The sequence below is a fragment of the Scomber scombrus genome, chromosome 18, assembly GCF_963691925.1.
Source record: "Scomber scombrus chromosome 18, fScoSco1.1, whole genome shotgun sequence".
Lineage (NCBI taxonomy): Eukaryota > Metazoa > Chordata > Actinopteri > Scombriformes > Scombridae > Scomber > Scomber scombrus.
In genome coordinates, this window is record NC_084987.1 from 8,340,887 (window position 1) to 8,361,564 (window position 20,678).

Sequence of the window (20,678 nt, forward strand, 5' to 3'; positions counted from 1 at the left end):
TCATTCAAGTCTGCAATTAATCAACAGCGTCATATTTCTGTGCATATGTAACTTATTTATATTTATCATGTGTGTCAAAGAAGTGTACTCCCTTTTTTCTTATGGCCTAAAAAAACAAACAATACACTTTCACTAGCTACTCATGATGACAGGTTTAACTTGTATAATTCTGCCACTGGGTCACCTTCGTTAAATAGTAGTAGTAGCTTTATTGTCATTATAATGAGGGTTAGACAACAATATAACGAAATTTAGATAGCACTCCCTGAAGCATAAAAACACTTCAGACAATTAAAAACAATTTAAGACATAAATAAAACATGAATAATCTATAAGGGCATTAAAGTGCAATATGCTATATAAAAAGGTGCAAACACAGCAAACAGCAGCCATGCTTTTTAGAACAGCAGGCCATATATAAAAAAAAATCTAAACAAGTTTAAGGCACACAGGTTACATTATTACACAAAAGGGTTTTGTAGTCCTAGTGAGTATGTGTGGGTTTATTAGTTTAACAGCTTGGGGGAAGAAGCTGTTTTTCAGTCTTGTCAATGTGTGACTGAATTGTCCCATACCAGGATGTGTTGGGTCACAGACGATGTTTAAGGCCCTGCCTCATCATGTTATTTGTTACACCTGCGTTTGAAAACTTAAAATGTCAACGAGACATTTATATCTCTGCATAGTTGCAGAATCTACATATTTAATAGCTGGAGACAATCTTAATGGATATGTGTGTGCTGAATTGTAGATATCAAGATGTTCAGATATGGAGAGAGATATAAGATATTTCAAAGTCCTTAAATGTTGGAGTGACGTGAGGCTGAGCATTCATTCAGTACAGAGGTTACCTATAATTATTTCAAAGTAGAGCTGAAATTAATAACTGATTAGTTGCCCAAAAGAAGATAAAATGGGAACTTTTAGATAATCTTTTGAATCTTTTTCTTTAAAAAAAAAAAGAGCCTAACATTTACTGGTGTTCCAAGTGTTGATTTTAGCTTCTAAAATTTGAGTATTTTATGGCTTTTCTTGGTTTTTATAATCCTTGTAAACTGCATACATTTGGGTATTGGACTGGGTTTTGGAATGTCGGTCACACAAAACATGTAATTTGAATCACTCACATTTGGCTCATGGACATTTTTCACAACTTTCAGTAATTTCATAGACAATATGTTAAAAATAGAAAATCATTGTGAGCCCTGGTTCAAAGACAATGCTGCACACACACTCACACACACAATGAAGTAACACTGCATTCTTACATTACATTAATTACATTTTATTTTACTCAATTACACAGTTATCGACACGCAACAGATCAGCACAGAGGCACGTTCAATTCACATCGAAACAAACAAAAACATTGCAACAACACTGGTGAGGTCTCTGGTTGTCCACAGAATTCTTCTACAGTTGTGTAACATTCACAAAATAATCAGGAGACTGGGTGAGGCCTGGCACACAGCTTTCTTTGTGGCCTCAAAAACAGTGGGAAAATGGATCACTTTTCTGTTAGAAGTATCTTTTATAAAGAATAGCAGTGAAATCTAAATCTAAAATCCAGATTGTCTAAAAAGTTACTCTCTGTTGGATACAAACATGACAATCTGGAAGGTCAATTTTCCTTCTTTTTTTTCAAGATTAGACTTCTTTTCCAGTTTTCCTGTATTTGAATTGATTTTGTTGAAATAGAAAGAAAGTCAGTGGGTAATAGATGGCACATGTTCAACATAAGGCCTGTATAGACCTTTAAAAAGCTTTACTCTAACAGAGAAATGGAACAATCTTAAATAATAATAGGACCTAATATATTATAACTGTGAAAAAATATGTGAAAAAACTTTACTTATTAAAACTAATTCCTTTCTTGTAGTGCTGGGATTAGTGCATTGATGTTAATAATGTCACGACAGAAGACCTTAAAAACAGTGAATATTTCATCTTTTTGTAGCCAGTTTCTCATAGAGGAAAGCACTATGCTAATAGTTTCCTGGGGCTTTCGGCAAAAAATCCCTTATCTGTTTAACTAATTAGGGAAAGAAAAAAAATACATTTAATATTTGTTATAGCTTACATTTAAAACAGTGTCCAAAATACCCAACGTTTTCCACCAGATGACAGAGAATATTTCCCGGGAACGGCAAATGGCAGCGAATGCCAGGAATGACTCATAAAATGGTCCCATTAGCAACAGTAAGCTGACTGCTGCTTCCTTTTTACCGCCATGTGAAAACATCACGGAAAAATCACGACATTCTCGTACCGTTTCATTTTCACAATTAATACACCTATACATAAATAAAGCTCTGATCTACAGTATGTTCTCATATTATAGGCGTTATGTTCACCCTGTGGAGCAAGCTTATGATTCTCAAGTGGCACGATGGAGACAGCTGCACAGAGACACAACAGTCTGTCATACAGACACACATGCTGGGATTATACAGGGATGTAATATTTTAAATAGCAGTAACTTTACTGCCAAAGCCACAAGAGTAGTAGTGGTAGTGTTTAACGCTTCAATAATCCACTTTAACTGCATTAATATATTATCAGACCTTGACTTTGTCTGACTGGAGCTTCACAGTTTAGCAGGTTTTCTTACTATTCACAGAACTGCAGCACTAACAGGTTTCCAAAACAAAAAATTTACTCTTAAAATTCTCCCTTTTGATATTTGCCATTTATAGCTATACTAATAGTAATATCTTGCCTATATTATGCCACTGCTTTATGGTGGCAGATCATAGTATGGGCGGGGGTTTGACGAGTGGGTTGAGGAGACACTGGAGACAGTGGGCTGGCACTTCTCTGGTTTAGTCCGTTTGATTACATGGACATGTGTTCTGGGAGCACATAGGAGATGTCGTCCCAGGGGTGGCGATACAGACCCTGCTTCAGCCTCTTCTGGTCCAGGTAGTGTCCTGAGGAGATACAGAATGGGAGAATTGATTAGCATACAAGAAAGAGAGAGTGTTTGCCATGTTGCATACTGTATCCTATCAGAAACAACTCACCAATGAATCCCATGCTGCGTCCCAAGACGAAGATGCCATTCAGAGCTCCAATTTCCACAAACTCGTCAGCTTCATCACTGTGGTGAGCATGAGAGAGAAGATGCTTCAATTTATGAATTGATAATGAAAAAGACAGGCTTTAAATATGAGAGAACCGGTTTAACTGTAAAAAAAAAAAAAGAAAAAAAAAAAGAAAAAGTAAAGTATTTTTTGGCTTACCGTGTAAATCCACCACAAGTTCTGAGCAGATCCACAAAGGCCACACCAATGAAGCCATCCACATTCAGGATCAAGTTGGGTTTCTAATACGACAAAACCAACACAGAGGGGTTTTAAAAAAAAGGATTGTGCAATTTAAAAAAGGAGTGTGTCACTATTTAGTTAAGGCTGTAAAACATAAAAATGAAGTATTAAGTCTTACTTTGGAGGTGGTGATCTTCTCTACATCTAGAGCGTAGTCCAGCAGCTGGGTGGAGGGGAAATGCTGCTTCACAAAGTCCTTCAAGATCTGGACTCTCATGTCGGGATTGTTAATCTGAGGTGGTACAGAAAATTCATTTTCATTCAAAATCTTCCTCCTTCAATAAATCTTTTTTTTTCCCCCTTCAAGAAATACTAATTGTTTTTTATGATGATATTTATGGTCAATATTTACAGTGTAGTACAGTACTGTTCCCTATGTTCTTTAATAGTAGTGCTAAACTCTACGCTGTTGATACACACATGCTAAAGAGTTGTGTTACTCACCGACTTGACTCTGTGCCCAATGCCCATGATCAGCTTGCCATCCTTTTTCATCTTGTTTACAAATTCCATTGGCAGCATGCCACTGTCAAATGCTTTGCTAAACTGCTTGGCTGCAGCATCCAGAGCACCACCAAAGCGGTCACCCTAAAAAAAAAAAATTACAAAAGTTAAGATGGGATTTACTCATGATGGGCTCTTGCTGTCAGTAAATGCAGTTAATGAATTCTTGTGTCTTACGATGGTGAGGAGGCCAGATGTGAGGCTGGAGATGAGATCTTTGCCGGCTCGGGCACAAACGATAGTGTTGTGGGCACCAGAAACAGCAGGGCCGTGATCAGCGGTCACCATCAGGCACATCTCAATGAACTGACAAGCATACCTGGGCAACCTACACACAAGGAATAATGGTTATGGGGTTCCTGGGTTCCTCAAGAGTTCGTTTATCACAAAAACTGGGTAAAGAGTCTTACCTCCTCTGGAACCAAAGAAGCCCAAGAGTTCCTCCCAGACCTATTTCAGACTTGAAGACCTCAGTGATGGGCATGCCTGCATAGATGAGCTCCTGACCCCTCTCATCACAGATACTGGTCATAAAGGAAGCTGGTTTACGGATCAGACCCAACTCCTGCAGGGCAAACACACGCAACAAGGAAAAAAGTCACTCAACTTGTTGTGTTTTAGCTTTATCAATATAAAAAACACACTTTACATTAGTATATAAACAGTTAATACATGGTTTATAACTCACTAATATAGTTTTAAATGTTTATTAATGTATCTGTCAACAAATATAACTCTTCTTGTGTGTATCCATAACTGGCATATAAACAGATAATGAACAACAATATAATCACACAGTTGTAATATAAAACTTGTATTCATAGGAGAAGCTATAATTGTTGTAAATCAGAGCTGTAATAGAAAAGTCATCAGCAAATACTTTGATTTGCATTTAATCTTTTAGGTCTTATTTTTTTTAATTTTATTTGTTTTTGATCAAATGTCAAGTGTTATGCTAAATAGGGAGATTTAAAATAAAGCCTTTCCAGTGTGCTGGCATACTCACTCTTGCCCAGGAATAATCCATTGGCACAGTGGGAGGAGGCATCTCTTCAGCTGGCTGGATGACTCCTTTGGTAACAAGGTCGTCATATACAGATCTACATGGATGAAAAAGATACAAAGACTAAGATGAGATCAATAATGATTACAAAAGAACACTGACAAACACATCTGAAAATTAGATCCTGAGCAATATTTTTGTTATTATGAATTAAAGGACTGAATGTGACTGACGTGATGACTTCTCCCAGCTCATCGAAGCTCTTGGGTACGAAGGCACCAGCCTCTTTCAGTGCCTGGTTCTTAGCCACTGCTGTCTCAGAAGCCTGGTTTGCACAAGCTCCTGCGTGTCCAAACTGAACCTAAGGAGAAAAAAAGGTGCAACATGAGTTAGAAATGTCATGAAAAGAGTCTTTAAATCTCCATCTCTCTCTATCTGTAGCTGCTTGGCAGTGCCTGAAATGCACCAGACTGCCCATCTGCCCTCTCACCTCTGAGGAAAACATGGTGGCACAGGTGCCAATACACCAGCACACCACTGGCTTTGTGATCCTGCCCTCTTTAATCGCCTGGCCGATCTTGTACTCCTCTGTGCCTCCGATCTGTAGAGGGTAGAGACAAACACACGATGTAGCAGTACAAATCAATAGCTGATTGAAGCTGCAGGCACCTCCGTTCGTGTTTGTGTGTGTGTGTGTGTGTGTGTGTGTGTGTGTGTGTGTGTGTGTGTGTGTGTGTGTGTGTGTGTGTGTGTGTGTTGTAGATTTATTACTCACCTCTCCCAGTACAACAATCATCTTCACTCCAGGAGTGTCTTGGTAGCGCAGCACGTGGTCAGTAAACACAGAGCCTGGGTATCTGCAGGAAACTCCATAATTAGACACCAATTCAAACCCACATGTTCATAAACTTCAGATGAGATGGTCACATACCTGTCTCCACCAATGGCCACACCTTCAAAAACGCCATCAGTGGTGCGGGAGATTATGTTATTGAGTTCATTGGACATGCCGCCTGAGCGGGACACGTAGGCCACGCTGCCTGGACGATAGAGTTTGGAGGCGAGGATGTTATCGAGCATGCCTCCTGTGTTCCCGATCTTGAAACAGCCCGGTTTGATTCCTCCAACCTGGAAAAAAACAAAAACACAGAGATTTGCTGGTTTGCTAAGATAAAAAACACACAGAGTGAAATACTGAGCAATATTGGGAGAAGTGAAGCAAGACTAACAGTTGCGGGTCCGATGATTGTGACACCTTTCTGATCCGCTGCCTTGATGATCTTCCTGGTGTGGGCTTCTGGGATGCCTTCTGCGATGATGGCAATGGTGTGAATCTGAAAGCAATTTACCCGAAAGGCTTAACTTTAGAGCCTTTCTTTATTTTATAGCTTGCAGATGGCGCAGGAGGGAGTTTTACCTGTGAGTACTGCATTGTCTCCATGGTGCTGTCAAAGGCTGAGCGCAGAGAGGCAAAGTTGATGAGCACATCCACATCTGGGTGTTTCTTAATGGCATCGCTCATGTTCTTATACACAGGGACGAGGATCTCTTTGTGGCCCCAGTAGAACTTCTGTTTGTGGTCTCCACTGGAATGAAGCAATGTAGAAAAGTGATGGTCACACAGTGAAAGGAATTCATTTATGAGGACATTCTTGAATGTGCATTTAAGAGTTGTTTAACGGACAGTTAACTAAAGAAAACAAAAGGATAGAGCGCCCTTACGTGAACGGGTAGACCATGGCTGCGACAGATGGCTCATCTCTGGAGCAGACATAGTCAAAATCCATCATGCCCTGCACTGCCCGCGTCTGCATGCCCCACACCAGGGACTTTGTCTGTTTGGTGAAGAGCGTAGCTCCCTTGGCTACAGGGGGGGAAAAGCAGATGAAAACAGAAAACAAGGTCACTAAAATGGATATGATCTGTTGACCCATTTTTTCCTCTACTTCTCATACAGATATGCGATAGTCCAATTGTACAATATTTCCCAATGCTAAAATGTGACAGGCCATTTATTCCATCAGTAAATATAACACTGCTTTGATGCCTTATCTCAGCAGCAGTACTAAAAAAATGTTGTTTTAAAGATTGCATAGATTAGATGTAATTTTATCTGATCAGATCTGAACAGTCAACTTCCATTTTATTGAGTTAGGGCTGCAGGGACCTCTTGCTGTCCAAAGGGGGAGCTGTAATACCTAAGAACTCATACATGATCACAATCCCTCCATCTCTCTATTATGCAACCCAGCAGTGGAATCATGTCTGAAAACACTTCAAAGCATTCAAAGATTTCCCACTGTGTGTGTTTTCCCACCGATTGGAGCTCCAGTTTTGGCCTTCTTGGCTGGAGAGCTTTCAACTTTGGCTTTGTTTTCAGAGAAAGAAGCAGTTCTGCTGGATACTGGAGTCTGGAAAAGACAACAACAACAATATTCATTAATTTTTCATTCTGCTACACACACTTAAAAAAAACAAAGTGTCTATGTTAACAAGGACAGGTCTGTTGAGTATTGACCTGCTTTCACTGTTAAATCTGGCATAAGAGTCGTCCGTTAAATGTCTTCAACTTGTTTAAACAGGCAAGCCTCAAACCCTCGGGTTATTATATAAGATCACTTGCACACGAGACACACAGTGATTCTTAGTGTTTCTGATTTTCTGTGTCATCGGCTACACCACAGGAGCTTTGTGAAAGATAACTACGTAGAGCTGTGTAATAGCCAAATTCTCCTTTGTAATCTTTCTATTATATACCTGCCTCTAAATTTGAAGTAAGTAGGCATATACATGTGTATGTGCACACACACTCACTGCACATTCTTAATGGATGCCTCGGGGCAGTCACCGTGCGTTCCTGACTCTGGTCTCACTATTTGAGTGAGAGCAGTCAACAGTGCCCTAAAATGCTTTCATACAAAAGAACCACTGGGCCTCTGATAACCTAACTGCATGGCCTGCTTCACTAAAAGGACAAGACAACAGTGACTTAAACAGAGGCTGTGGCATGCAAGTCTTCTGCTCACTCTGCCACTAAACTGTAGCACACTATTGGTGGATCCGATGATGTAAATTGACTGTGCGGGGAATCGACGCCACATCGTGACAGCCTATTTGTCTGCGTGGAGCCAGTATATGTCATACCGATGTGCTGCCGCTGGAGTTGAGGAGAAAGTTGGCAGTGTGGGCTGCAACAGGAGGCTGGTTGGGGATTGGCCGGTGGCCCAGTGCCATGCCAACAATAGCAGTCATGTGAGTTTCTGTGCCAAAGACATGAATGGGGATCCCAGTGGTCTTGCCTGAGGGGAAAATCAAATTAAGTGCGGTGCATGAAAGTCAGTAGGTGCTTGAAGTCAAAAATGCACTCAAGATATATTTCAAAATAAAGCCTGAACATATCAAAAAGAACATACCAACTTCTCCCATCACCCGGAGACCTTCCTGGTAGTTGGGGCCTCCACGGCGGACAAAAATGGTGACCTCATGCTCCTTAAGTGGCACCTGGTAGTCTCTAATGGCTCGAACAATTCCCTAACAAAGAAAAGGAAAAGCTAAGTGAAGAAATTCAACATTTAGTGAGTATTTATTGAGCCTATAACAAAAAAAAAAAGTGCTACTCTACCTTAAATGTTGCTGCGACATTTGTGAAGTTTGCAATGCTCCCCCCAATGATCAGTACTTTTCCTGGTAAGCATAGTTATAATAGAAACATTATATTAGAGGGAAAAAAAGACTACTTTCAGTACACACAGAAGGTTTTCATGAAGCCGTTTTCCTACCGTCATGGTGCTTCTCTCTGGTCATCAGAGACAGGATGGTCTTGGCGTAGTCGTAGGTCTGCTGTTCGCTTGGTGCTCCTGAATACTCCCCATAGTTGGCCAGCTCGTCAACCCCACCCAGGTCGCAGATAGTGTCACTAGGAGGAGAGGTTTACATCCGTCACCCACAGAAAGGAAAAAGTGATAGTAATAGCAGCTATCTATTTCCTGTCCTGGGATACTGGATTTTTGGAGGTAGCACCACTGTAATGTTCAATGTTCTTACTTTGAGCTGTAGTTTAAGAAAAAATCACATTATTCAGACCCTGAACACTAAACTCCAGGATGTACTTAAAACACTAAATGCACTGTAAACAGATACAACTTAATAGTGCACGGAGGGAATAATTAGTCACAGCTGAGATATCTGCTTGTCACGCTTCACACCCCTGACAGACGGTGGACACATCACTCATTCCTCCAGACTCTCACTAAAACAGCAAAATCTAAGAATCCAATTTAGCAGGCAGCTGAACGGGCAGAGTCTAAGCAGCTGCACCATCGACCTCACTGCTGCATCACTGGCATGAAACTACACCTAATTATGTATAGTGTAATCAAAACAATGAGTATAAGCCAAGGGACATTTTAAGCAACCAGAGGAAACATTTAGTTTGATTATAGACACACAAATGCTGGTTTCTTATTTATTCAGGGTCTGTTTTATGTAGTTTGGTCACGGTCTGACACTGTGACTGAGTACCTGTACACCACTGATGCACCTCCTCCTGCCACCATGGTCCATATCCTGCCCTGGGGGTTGAGCAGGGTCAGTTTGAGGCTGGCACCACTCTTGGCATCGAGGTCGGCGATGTAAGCCTCCTGAAAAAGACGAAGAAAAAAGGTCATTGAAGAGGTGAGAGAATAGTTAAATGAATGTTGAGGAGCGGGGGGGTGCATTGTGTGTTTGATTAAGAGCATTAATCAGCGCTACACCTAAACAAGCCCCACTTCACGTAGCTCCAATTCATCATTTGTGCTTGGATTAATTTTTAAAGCGCTTGTAATTGGAAATATTACATAAGCATTAAGATTGATACTAGATGCGACGTACATGAGTGGTTGTTTGTGAAAGCCAGGGCCACAGCTGGTGGCTGAGTGTAAAAAGCTTCCAATCAAAGACACCCGCTGTCCCTTTCCTCCACTCTACACTCACATCAGCCCAATTAGACCGACCCGTCTGGTACACAGACACTCTGTCTCAAACAAGCACCTGTAGGCACCAGCCATAAATAGAAAAATTCCAAAATATACAAACGCTAAACAGCCAAGTTCCTTTATTTTTAACCAGATAATGTTTATTATTGAGCTGTATTGCAGGTGAATTAATGTGTATATTATTCAATAGTCACACACTTACCAGCTCTATATTTTTTAATTTTTTCCCATTATGCACTTATGGTAAGAGGAGGTTTATTTAGATTTTTAGAGATGGGTTTAAAATCTCTCAGTTAGGAGTCATACCTTTTTTTTTTGTCATATTTATTTCTTTAGTTTAAAGCAGCAATCATAAACCATTTGTTATTTGTAAATTTAAAGTTGACCATTGACCAATTCATGTAATAAATACATTTTAAATACATTTTAACAGTAAATCATGAAAAATTAAATCAATATTCTGTTATTTTAAAGCAGGTCTTGGAGATTTTAAGAATTTAGAATTTAACAGTTGAGCTATGAAATTGAGGTTTTCTACAATAAATGTAGTGATAATCTGATTTAAAATGATAAAAACGGTTGTAGGTCGCCTCTAAGATTTATCATTTTACATCCTATGTTTTTTCTCTTTGGAGGACATCATCAGCTATTTGATGCTGACAGACTGAAACCTGATGCTTTGCTAGCTTTCTCTCCCCCAGTCCTCCCTCACCTCAGGATAGGCCTCCCTGCCGAATGGGGGAGGGAACTCCACGTTGCCCCACTTGGCCTTGCAGATGTAGTCCGCTGTGGCATCAATCTTTGCTGCCATGTCCAGCACGTAAACTCCTTTTTTTGTTACCACTGAGAGAAGAAAAAAAGAAGTGTGTTAGGATCTATACAACAACACACGCCCGCATGCTGAGATTCACAATGTTAACAGAGGGTCTGAGCTTTAAATAGACTATTGGACTACAGGCACAGGTGACCCATAACTTTCCTGCTGTCCCTGCAGGAGGTGGTCGGCATGGGGAAGTGAAGGCGGGGGGGAGGTGGTACTATAGGACATCAAAGCAGGGAGAGTAAGTCTCATCAGTCCCAGCCACATCCACAGGAACAGCTGCCATGGGGCATGTACTGGTGCCTAATTACTCTATTATAAACACACACACTGCCATCATCAAACAGCAAGTGCATGCATTATTCACTTATTTCCTTCCTCAGTGTTGAAAACGTGGCAAAATCAACTTCTGCCTCTTGGTTTTCAAGATGTCGGTTTATAATAAATCGATGTTTTCCTCCCCAGTTTCCTTTTGATGTTTCCTTTCCGATCTCATAATCTGATAACATATTTATGAATGTGCTGCAATTAAGGAAATTCACCATCATGATTGCATGTTCAGACCAAACACATCCTGTAATGAAGGATGGATGCATTTAAAAAAAGAAAGAAAGAAAGAAAACAAAACCTACCCAGTGGGTTGATCTCCAGGTATGTGAAGAACAGGTCCTCATAGAGGTTGAAGAGCCCAATAATGAAGCTGGCCAGGACCCTGCAGAGAGATGACATTTAACCATTTAGACTGACATCTTAGGACCTGCTGCTCCAGCACCTGAATTAACTGGGGATGTCTGCTTACTGGCATTACATCATCAGCAGTTATTAAATTATATTTTTTTAAAAACTAAACTAATTTAATGTTTGACAGCATTTAAAAACATCTTAACTGCATATACAGTTTTCTTCCTGAATTCATCTGCACTTTTGTTTTCTTATATCCATGTGGTTAAATCTCCTTAATTCTTATCTGTGTGTATTTATACTGCGTTTATGTTTGTTGGCTATCATCTATATGACTAATGACTGGCTACACACCCAAGTTTCCTTAAAATAATAAAGTTGAGGTCAAAGGTATTCTTAAAGCATCACTGGATGTCTATTGGCTTAAATGACAGAATATGTAAAAAATGCTGTTTCATATACAGGCTATTCAATATCATTTCCCTCTATGACTTGCTGAGGGTAAAAATAAAACATTATTCAGTCCATGACAAACTACAGGCAATATCAATGAAGGATTGTTAAGACAGAGCTGGACAGGAAACAGTCCACCTGTAAATTAGCTTCACGGAGCTCTGCTGTAGAGAATGCCAAATCTAATTTGTTTTCCCCTTCACATGTCAAAACAGGCCAGTGAAGAGTGTGGGGTTGCTGGAGGAGGAGGAGGAGGAGGAGGAGGAGGAGGAGGAGGAGGGAGGCAGTATTTTGCTCTCCTCCCCTGCCTGTCAGTCGTGCAGGCAGCTCGGAGCCTTTGTAACCACGTCAGCCTTTTGTCAGGACTGTGGCCCCTGGGAGAGGCTCCTGTGTGACTCAGCTTCCCATGTCTGCATCTGATGGAAGGGAAGGAAAACTGGCCAAGTGTTGCTTTTGTTTTCAATCCGGAGTGTGTGGAGAGAGAGGGGGGGGCTGATACGGGGTGAGGAGGTTAGCCAGGGGGTTTGGCAGAGTGATTTCTGGGGCGTCTTCCTCAATGTCAGCCAAGACAGTGAGTCCAGGCTAGACGAGCATCACTGGAAAGATGGATAGCAGGGGGTTGGAACGGGTGAGCCACTGTATCACACCCATCAAAATAAATGGACGTGCTCTGAATGTGGCTGCAGTGTTAAAAACAGCTGGGGGGGTGGGGGGGTGAAGCCTGATCGAAGAAAGGCGAAGCGGAGGAGGGAGTTTGTCATTTGTCTAATGGAAACAAACAGCCCATCTCCTCCCCCCACTTACACTGCAATATCAGAGTGCTCTCTCTGTCTTTTATTTGTGTGCCACTTTTGTTTTCCACTGTCAGTCGGGGGTTTAATTATGTAATGGAATATTTCTACTTTTAGAAGCATTGAGCCACTTCTATGTAAAGTTAGTGATAAAGTAGACGCATAAATTAATGTCAAAAATCATGATGGACTGACGGGGAAAGCAAATCACTGGTAGTTTGCACATTGCCATATCTTATCTTGTCTTATTCAAAAAATGTTGGCTATGCTGTAGAGTTTCTTTCATATATTTGAATAATTTAAACAAGTGTATCTATATTCTGAGTCTGCAGTTTTTAAGTAAGTTACTACACTGCATTGCATTAGACTCTACAAGTATTATATTCCCAATATTGTGTCCACTCACTCTCCATCATTGACAGAGAGCTGAAGCTCTAGAAAAGGCACTCCCAATTATTTTACCCCTTCAAACTCACTCTTTCTTATCATTTGGAACATTAGTCAGCAGCTCCTTCTTCACGGAGTCAGCGCTGATCTTTTCATCCACACCAATTAGCAGCTTCTTTGCCTTGGCATCCACGTCTCCTACATCCACCCCTCCCTCGTGGTGAAACAGCACATAGTCCCCCTCCCTGGTAGCATAGATGCACACGTAGAATTCCTCTTCCTAGATAAAGGAGCAATAAAACATATCAGTGTATAAATAATAATAAAACTCATATCTGGCTTGAACCATTAACTATGATTCATTTACCTGTTTATGTGGGACAAACGGCTCGATGAGGAAGTTCTTGAGCATGCCTTTAGCTTTTCCCACCTGAGGAGAAAGAAAATATTATCAGAAAATCCTCCGAAAGTAAAAAAAGACACTAACATTTATCTCTTAAATGAAAATACAATATAAAAATAACACAGGGCCCCAACTTGGCAAAGGTGCACTGGCGTTTCAAAATGGGGAAAAACTGGCGACAGGTTCTCAAGAATGAAAAATGAAATGTCAGATATTACTGTAGGCAAAGTCCTGCTAACACTGCCACAGCTCATTTGTTGAAGCTGTCACCGTTCCTGTGTTAAAGGCCAACAGGCACAAAGTAACCAGGGACTGGCTGAGAGCAGCCAGCCGGAGAGAACAGAAAAATGAATATATAAAAAAGGAGAAAAGAGAGAGAAAGGGGGGAGTTTAAAGAGATGGAATAAAAGAAAGCCTATCAGATTGAAAAACCCACAGGGGGCTCAGACCAATTCAGATAAACTGACGCTTCCATTACTGTCTCACAGAGAAAAAAAAAGGAGGTATTATTGTTCTGAATGCAATTTGTAAATGAATGACTCCATTTAATCCAATTTTGGTAACATGATTACACAAGATATCAAACAGTCATTCAATAAAGTGAAGCGATGTGGACGACTGCAGCAGAGAACAGAAGTGAGCAAACTGTAAATGCGATATGAAAGGAAGTGACACGATATGATTAAAATGATCTGTTGTCACTGGTCTCTGACATGTTCCTCAAAACAGTGTGACCTTGATGATTTCTCTACAACAAGCTCACCAATAGAGGGGAATGAAATTGACAAAATGTATACGCAAAACTGGTAAAATGCAAGAAATGAGGTGTAACACATATTTTCTTATCAACCCTAAGAATTAATGTGACTTATTTATTCTACTTTAATGCTCCTTACACAGTTGTAAGGCAGCAGAGTTAAAATAAATATGTTTTCATACTTATATTTATCTGTGTAATTACTTAAATTCCATTAAATTACATTTTAGAAGGCATGAAAGATAATATAACCCAACAAGCTGAAACAGTGTAGCTGCAGATTTATTTATTTTTATTTACTGCCACCAGCAGCTGTGGGCAGTTTCATTTCATCTGTGAAGAGATATGTCTACGCCATCTCACTGCTGCAACACCCACTAACGCTCTTCTTCGATGCTTTATGAGCCATCCTAGTCTCTTCATAACTTCTTGGTTTATGAGGCAAAGCGACGGCGTCTCTATGACACAGTGATGAATCTTTTGTGTCGTGGTTATGCTGACTGGATAGATGGACTGACTGTTTATTCAGTGGCAGCGCTCGCTTCAGCTGACTGGACTGATTTAGTACCAGTGTGGACTGTACTCAAGCAATGTGGGCAGCTGTTTAGACAAACACACATCAGGCAAACCCCCCCCTTCCCCGAAAACATACACACAAAATGCACCAATGCAAAACAGAAAAAGGAGGTTGAAGGAAAGGGCAACAGAAGGAGGGTCTGAATTAAGCCCCGGAATAATATTGATTGAAGGAGTGCACACTCTCAAACAGAGGGGTGGGTGGATGTAATTGGCTGAGAGACAGCAGAGAGGTAGAGGGCGGATGACGTACTGTTGCTTCTCTCATGAGGCGGGATTTCAGCCACTCTTTGACGCCGTTCAGGTCCAGGTTGATGCCGACCAGGCCCAGCTTCCCTCGCCTCTTGATCAGCTGGTCAGGCTTCACCACCAGCCTCTGGGGGAGGAAGATGGAAAATGTTGGTAGTATATTAGCAGGACCAACAGGCTTCTTTTGTGCATTTTATGTTTTATTTTTATTCAGAGCACCTATAATTACCTGCAATCTGACTGAATACATATTTTAAAAGTGTGTAAATCTGAAGAAAATACAATGTTGGCTGTGTTTCTAGGCATGATTTCTCAAGGCAGAATATTCATGTGCTGAAATCAACCAAGTGAAGATGTTAATTAATTAAAACTGTTATGAAAATGTCATTTCACATCTGTTCACTGCTCTTGATTCATTCTCTTTAACTTCAGACATCATTTCTGTTTCAAAGCAAACATTTTGAAATCAATCGCAAAAGACAAATCCAACACAGAAATATGTTTCGTAATTACATTTGAAAAGTTACAAGATGTCACTCAGAGAAATCTGAGTCCATCAGCAAATCCCAGATTCCCCCAATGATACACATATCAAAAGAGAAAGTTGAGCTGAACATTATTCAAGAATGAATCTCTTGTGCATCATCATTCCCATCTGACGTAAACGCAAAATTACATCGAACAACCCCCCCACCCCCTCTTCTCTTCCTCCTCCTCCTTCTCTCACCGGCTTCATCTCACTTAGGAGTCAGATAAAGCGAATGACTTACGACAGTGGAGCCATTAGTTTCTGGGTGCTCGCCAGTGAGCAGAGGATGAGAGGGCCGAGGGTGAAAGTTAATGTAATTTTCTAATCAATTCTACCGCAGCACGTATCTCTGTGTATCTGCCCTCTACATCCTTCTCATTCCTTCCAGATAAAAGGGAGAGCCAGGGGGGATGAGGTTTTTATCCTGCAAGATGAGTCACGCTGTAATTAAATTAACTTTTATTATTACAGTCTGTCTACCTGCTACTGCGTTGCTATGAGGAGCAGTAAATGGGAGGACTGTAAGGATTCCTAATTCCTTCCCTAGTTAACCCCTGACCTCCTTGAGGACAGGACGGTAAAGTGAGATTTTCTCTCGTTTGTCAATTATAAGCAGAAAAGAGCGGAATACTTTCTCCTACATTTACTTCACTTAATTTCCACTAACAAGGTAACAGAGCCGCTGGATCTCTCTGCTGGCTGTGATGTCAGCTAACATATGCCAAGAGACCACTTTGCTGCCAGCCTAAGTAATTGTCTCCATAAAGAGGAGATCATTTTCCACCAGCTTAGGCGAGGCTGTGCTTTTGACATTTATGGCTTATACAGTAAATTTGTGGCTGTTCACGCAGCTAAAGAAAATCTTACTTTATCACCCAAATGCATTTTTTGTCACACCTGGTTCTCAGAGCTCATTTCGTACGGTCTCACCTCTGTGAGCAGCCATGGGTGCTCTTGGACCAGTCGGTCAAAGTCGGTCTCTGCAGTCACGGAGGCATAGTGGAATCTGTTCTGGACAGCCGCCGACGTGCAGATGTACTTGTAGAGGAACTCCTTTCCCGTCTGCTCGGAGATGGCTTTGGCCGACATGACTGCTTAGGCTAGACTGGCCTAAGAGATGGATGGTAGAGAGATGGAAACCAGATTAAGAGATGTGGAAAGACAGATGAATACAGACACAGGTGATGGACAGAGACAAGTTTAAAGGGCAATGTGGTTCTACTGTTCTCTGAATAAATAAAAAGATCTCCTTGATGAATGAGGAAAGAAAAAAAAAACAACGTTTCAGCTTCCTCTGCTGTCAAAACTGTCAAGAAGAGGTCTGACAGATTCCTAATTTGTATTTGCCACAGGGCCAAATCAAAAACGGAACAAAAACTGCCTGATTTAACACAATTTACTGCACAGAATTAAGAGAGACGGCTAGAAAATCTGATTACACACTAAGTGCAGATTCAGGTCTTTTGTCCTTTTTGCACAGTCACACTTTCTGTTCGTCTCGCGCTGCGTCCAGCTACGCAGCAGACAGTGAAGCCAGTGAAGCTAAATCTAACCCAATCAGCCTCGGTTTATTTGACCTGCACACTAATGACATAATGGGCACTTATTTGCCACTCAAACAATCAAGATTCTTGCTGGTGCTACAGCAGCGTGTGTGTAGAGTGAAATAACCAGACTCCACTAGTGACCTATTATTACCAGCACTGAAAAGCAACATACAAACATCCAGTGATAAGGATTTTTTGGGAGGCAGGTATGGACTTCTTCTCTTAACTGGCACAAGGTGACGGAAGTAAAATAAAAAAAATCAGTAAGCCTTAACAGCATCTATAAACTTTATTGCTAAAGGGAGAGGTTGTTGTGATCTTTACTCTTTGTTCAATTAGGTCAACAAACACAGCTGATATTCACTAATTTCTCACAGCACCAGCTTCCCTCTGAAGATGTAACGGCACAGTATCGAGCCGTAGTCACGTTAACAGAGCTGCAATGATTAGTCAATGGATAGAAAATTAATTCCCAGCTATTTTGATTGATCATTTTGAGTCATTTAAGGAAAAAAGAAGCTAAAATTCTCTGGTTCCAGCTTCTTAAATGTCAATATTTCTGGTTTCTTTAGTAGCCTGTGATATTAAACTGAATATCTTTGGGTTGTCGACTGTTTTTTGAGACCTTTTAGGTTATTTTCTGACATTTTATAGACCAAACGACTAATCGAGAACATAAACATACATTTGATTGTTATTTGCAGCCCTACGTGTAACCGAATGAACTGATACAGTATGAACAGCCATGTGAATCAATTCAGAAACAAACGTCATAAATATGTCCTTACAGCTACTTTCTTTTCTTTTACTGTTGAGATACTTTTATCTTTCTAGAGGAGACACATAAGACAAAAAGAATTTAATCATTTTGTTCAATGACACCGCCGTGTGTCACTCCCTTTCTGCACAAGGAACACAACATTAAGCTCTTCAAAAGATATATGGCAGCTAATTGTTTCCTTGATCAGCGAGTATATCACGTACTTCCTGGAGAAACCTGTTAAGTTGTGAATTTACAGGTAGATTGAAATTTACTGCCGTAACTTTTTAACATTTACAGCACATCTATCTCACCTGTTATGTCTTCGGGTTCACCAACATTAAAATACATGAGGGTGGAAACAGCGAGCAGACGATTATTTCAGTTTTGTCCATTTAGTCTGATCTGCTTTAATCACAGATCAAACAAAAACAGGAGTCTGGATAAAGCTGGAGAAGTTACATGTAAGCGTCCTGATGTGTTTCTACAGGATATTTGATGAAACACTCCCTGTTACACACACTAAACCAAACACCAGATTGCAACAGATGATCCTGCTGTAGTCCTGAAAGGCAAATAACTGCTTCTTACTCCAAAATCAAATATCAACAATGTTGAGAAATGGGACTATTTAAGGCTCAACTAATTACCATTTATTTTAAGTCAACCACAATGTGTGGTGCAACCTTGCAGAGGTGGAGTAACAGCTCTGCCTGTATCCACTGCAAGGTTCATTAAGCTGAAAGCCCTGATGTTGGCTCAAACAGGACTCTCTGCCCTGTACTCTGTACTGCGGACCTGGTAGCCATTCCTTAAAGGGATTAATGGGACTGTCATGAACCTTTTTACACTATTGATCAACGCTGTCCCTGAGTCACCACGGAGCTGGTTTCAGGCCAAACAAACATGAGTTATCCAGATGCCATGTATCATCCACTTTCTGGGCTGTCAAAACTATTAAATATCACTGCTCTATAACAACAATAATACCGGTCCTGATGATGCACAATTACATCTGAAAACAAGGGATGATGGATGACTGGGGGAGGAGAAGGAAGAGGAGGAGGGGTGCAATATCAGACAGAAATCTAAATCAGCACAAGTGTTCACTAAATCAAAAAATTAAGGGGAAAAGGGTTAAAATAATGTAAAATAAAGCCTAATTATCCCTTTTAAACTGACCTACTTACTGACACCAAAGAGTGTGACTCACTTTCTTGGAGAACAAGGATTCATTCATTTAACAAACCGGTCAGACAGCAACGCTTCTGTCCTTCTTTCTTTCTCTTTTTATCTTTTAATGACAAACAGTCACAACCTCGTTACAAGGAAACTTGAAGTGAGCAGAAGAACAGGTTTCATGTGTTAGAGTGAGCAGTTCAACTTGTTTTAATCTTCTTTTTTTTGTGAAAGAGAAAAGAAAACAGACACTGAGAGAAACACACAGAGAGAGAGTTAAAGGAAGGGGTAAAAAAAAAAAAAAAAAAAAAAAAGTATAGATAAATACTCACCTTTAAAAAAAAATATGTTCTTCCTTTGGAAGGTTTTGAGGTTGGATGTGAGTGTTCTTGTGCAGCTCCACTCTCTCTGCCTGTGGGGACCAGTGGTGCCGAGGAAAGGAGCTTCCTGTTAATTTTGTCTCCATCGCCCATCTGCCGATAGGCTTGGCTGATGTTTCTCGGTCTCTGATTGGCTCATTCCACACCATGCTCTATTGCTGCGTTCATGGATTGTAGGAATATTTCGGCACGACTCATTGGGACACACGAACAGACAGTGGGGGACAGTGGGTGGACTGTATATATTTTTTATATGGTGAGGTGAATGTGGGTGCGTGAGTTAAAGTGCTTAGACAAGTATATAGGAGTAGTAGTAGTAGTAGTGTTTATTCAGTCATCACAACACAACAAACAGAAAAGTACTTACAGTATACAATAAGTGTATAGATTCTAAATAACAGCATAAAGTAATTAATGTATGATGTTAATGACTAATATGCCTATCCTACATAAAGTCCCACATTAAATTAAGCTACCCACCAGAAAATGATGAAAATGAGATTAAAAAATCACTATTTATCACCATCCTCATCCTCCTCCTCATTGTTTTCATTATTATTAGTATGCTCTATTTTATCAGACTACACAAATATAGATTCTAGAATAGAAGTAAAATTATTAATTATTATTAATAAAGTAAATTATTGTTAGCTTGTGTAGGTGACACTTCAAAATGACACCTCCTCTTCATTGAAGCCCAAAATAGCTCCAAAAATGCCACCAAGAAATAAGCTTCATTAATAAAAGTGCACTTTTTTGTACTGGGTTTTGATTAAAAAACACTAGAAGTTTCCAGTAACTCCACGTAAGATGACTTTACAAAAAGAAAACACGTGGGTGTGAGTACCTGAACGTATCATAAGTTTCCTCACAAAAGCTCCCACGTACCACTCCAGGAGAAAACAGGACAATTATCAGCCGCCGGCGTTGATTGGTTGGCATTGTTTCTTTATCTACACAGTAACCAATGAGAAAACCACTTGATATTGCATACAACCGACACACACCTCACCATAGTGGACTTTAAGTCTTAGTAATGGTGGAAGTGACACGTTCATTGTCTTTTACCTTTACGTGGCCTAAAACAGTACCAATTAGTTTATATTCCACTGTTTTATTCTAACAGTATGAACTAGTTTTAAAATTGCATCTTTGTTATTTTTCTGTTTGACATAGAGCCGATTCATAAAGAAATGTCTAAGTTTATTCAAGTAACTCTTAAGTAAAGAGTTATTGTGTTCATTTAGTGGGAACAGCAGATTGTGGAAACTGCCCGTCCACCTGATCATGCAAAAATAATCATAATAGAATTAGATTAATATATTTAATTGTATGTATATTTAGTTTTATATATAAT

At 40.2% G+C, this 20,678-nt stretch overlaps 1 protein-coding gene across 2 annotated transcripts; it reads right to left on the bottom strand.

The window, feature by feature from the left end:
* Positions 1–1,269: 1,269 nt before the first annotated feature.
* On the bottom strand, positions 1,270–19,369 carry aclya (ATP citrate lyase a). Of its 2 annotated transcripts, none has more exons than XM_062438103.1 (28): positions 19,274–19,369; positions 16,386–16,565; positions 14,931–15,053; positions 13,309–13,371; positions 13,031–13,221; positions 11,262–11,341; positions 10,522–10,652; positions 9,355–9,473; positions 8,613–8,749; positions 8,456–8,517; positions 8,247–8,364; positions 7,978–8,132; positions 7,151–7,244; positions 6,556–6,697; positions 6,251–6,419; positions 6,063–6,167; positions 5,765–5,961; positions 5,609–5,690; positions 5,324–5,434; positions 5,067–5,194; positions 4,837–4,930; positions 4,241–4,395; positions 4,008–4,158; positions 3,771–3,914; positions 3,445–3,558; positions 3,243–3,325; positions 3,024–3,100; positions 1,270–2,930 (listed from the first exon to the last, which is right to left on the bottom strand). In XM_062438103.1, exons 2-28 carry the CDS (start codon positions 16,542–16,544, stop codon positions 2,836–2,838), a joined length of 3,279 nt encoding a protein of 1,092 aa, XP_062294087.1. In that variant the 5' UTR covers positions 16,545–16,565; positions 19,274–19,369; the 3' UTR covers positions 1,270–2,835. The 2 variants fall into 2 exon arrangements, with proteins under 2 accessions (XP_062294087.1, XP_062294088.1); XM_062438104.1 differs by lacking the exon at positions 19,274–19,369 and adding an exon at positions 18,077–18,096.
* Positions 19,370–20,678: the final 1,309 nt, after the last annotated feature.

Bases quoted from the DNA above. Each gene is read 5' to 3' on its own strand.
- aclya (XM_062438103.1), bottom strand. From the start codon at position 16,544: ATGTCGGCCAAAGCCATCTCCGAGCAGACGGGAAAGGAGTTCCTCTAC. The intron at 6,168-6,250 runs GTAAAACTCCCT...AATTGCTTTCAG, and splicing joins AGACAATGCAGTACTCACAG to ATTCACACCATTGCCATCAT. The intron at 4,931-5,066 runs GTCAGTCACATT...TCATCCATGTAG, and splicing joins GAGCTGGGAGAAGTCATCAC to ATCTGTATATGACGACCTTG.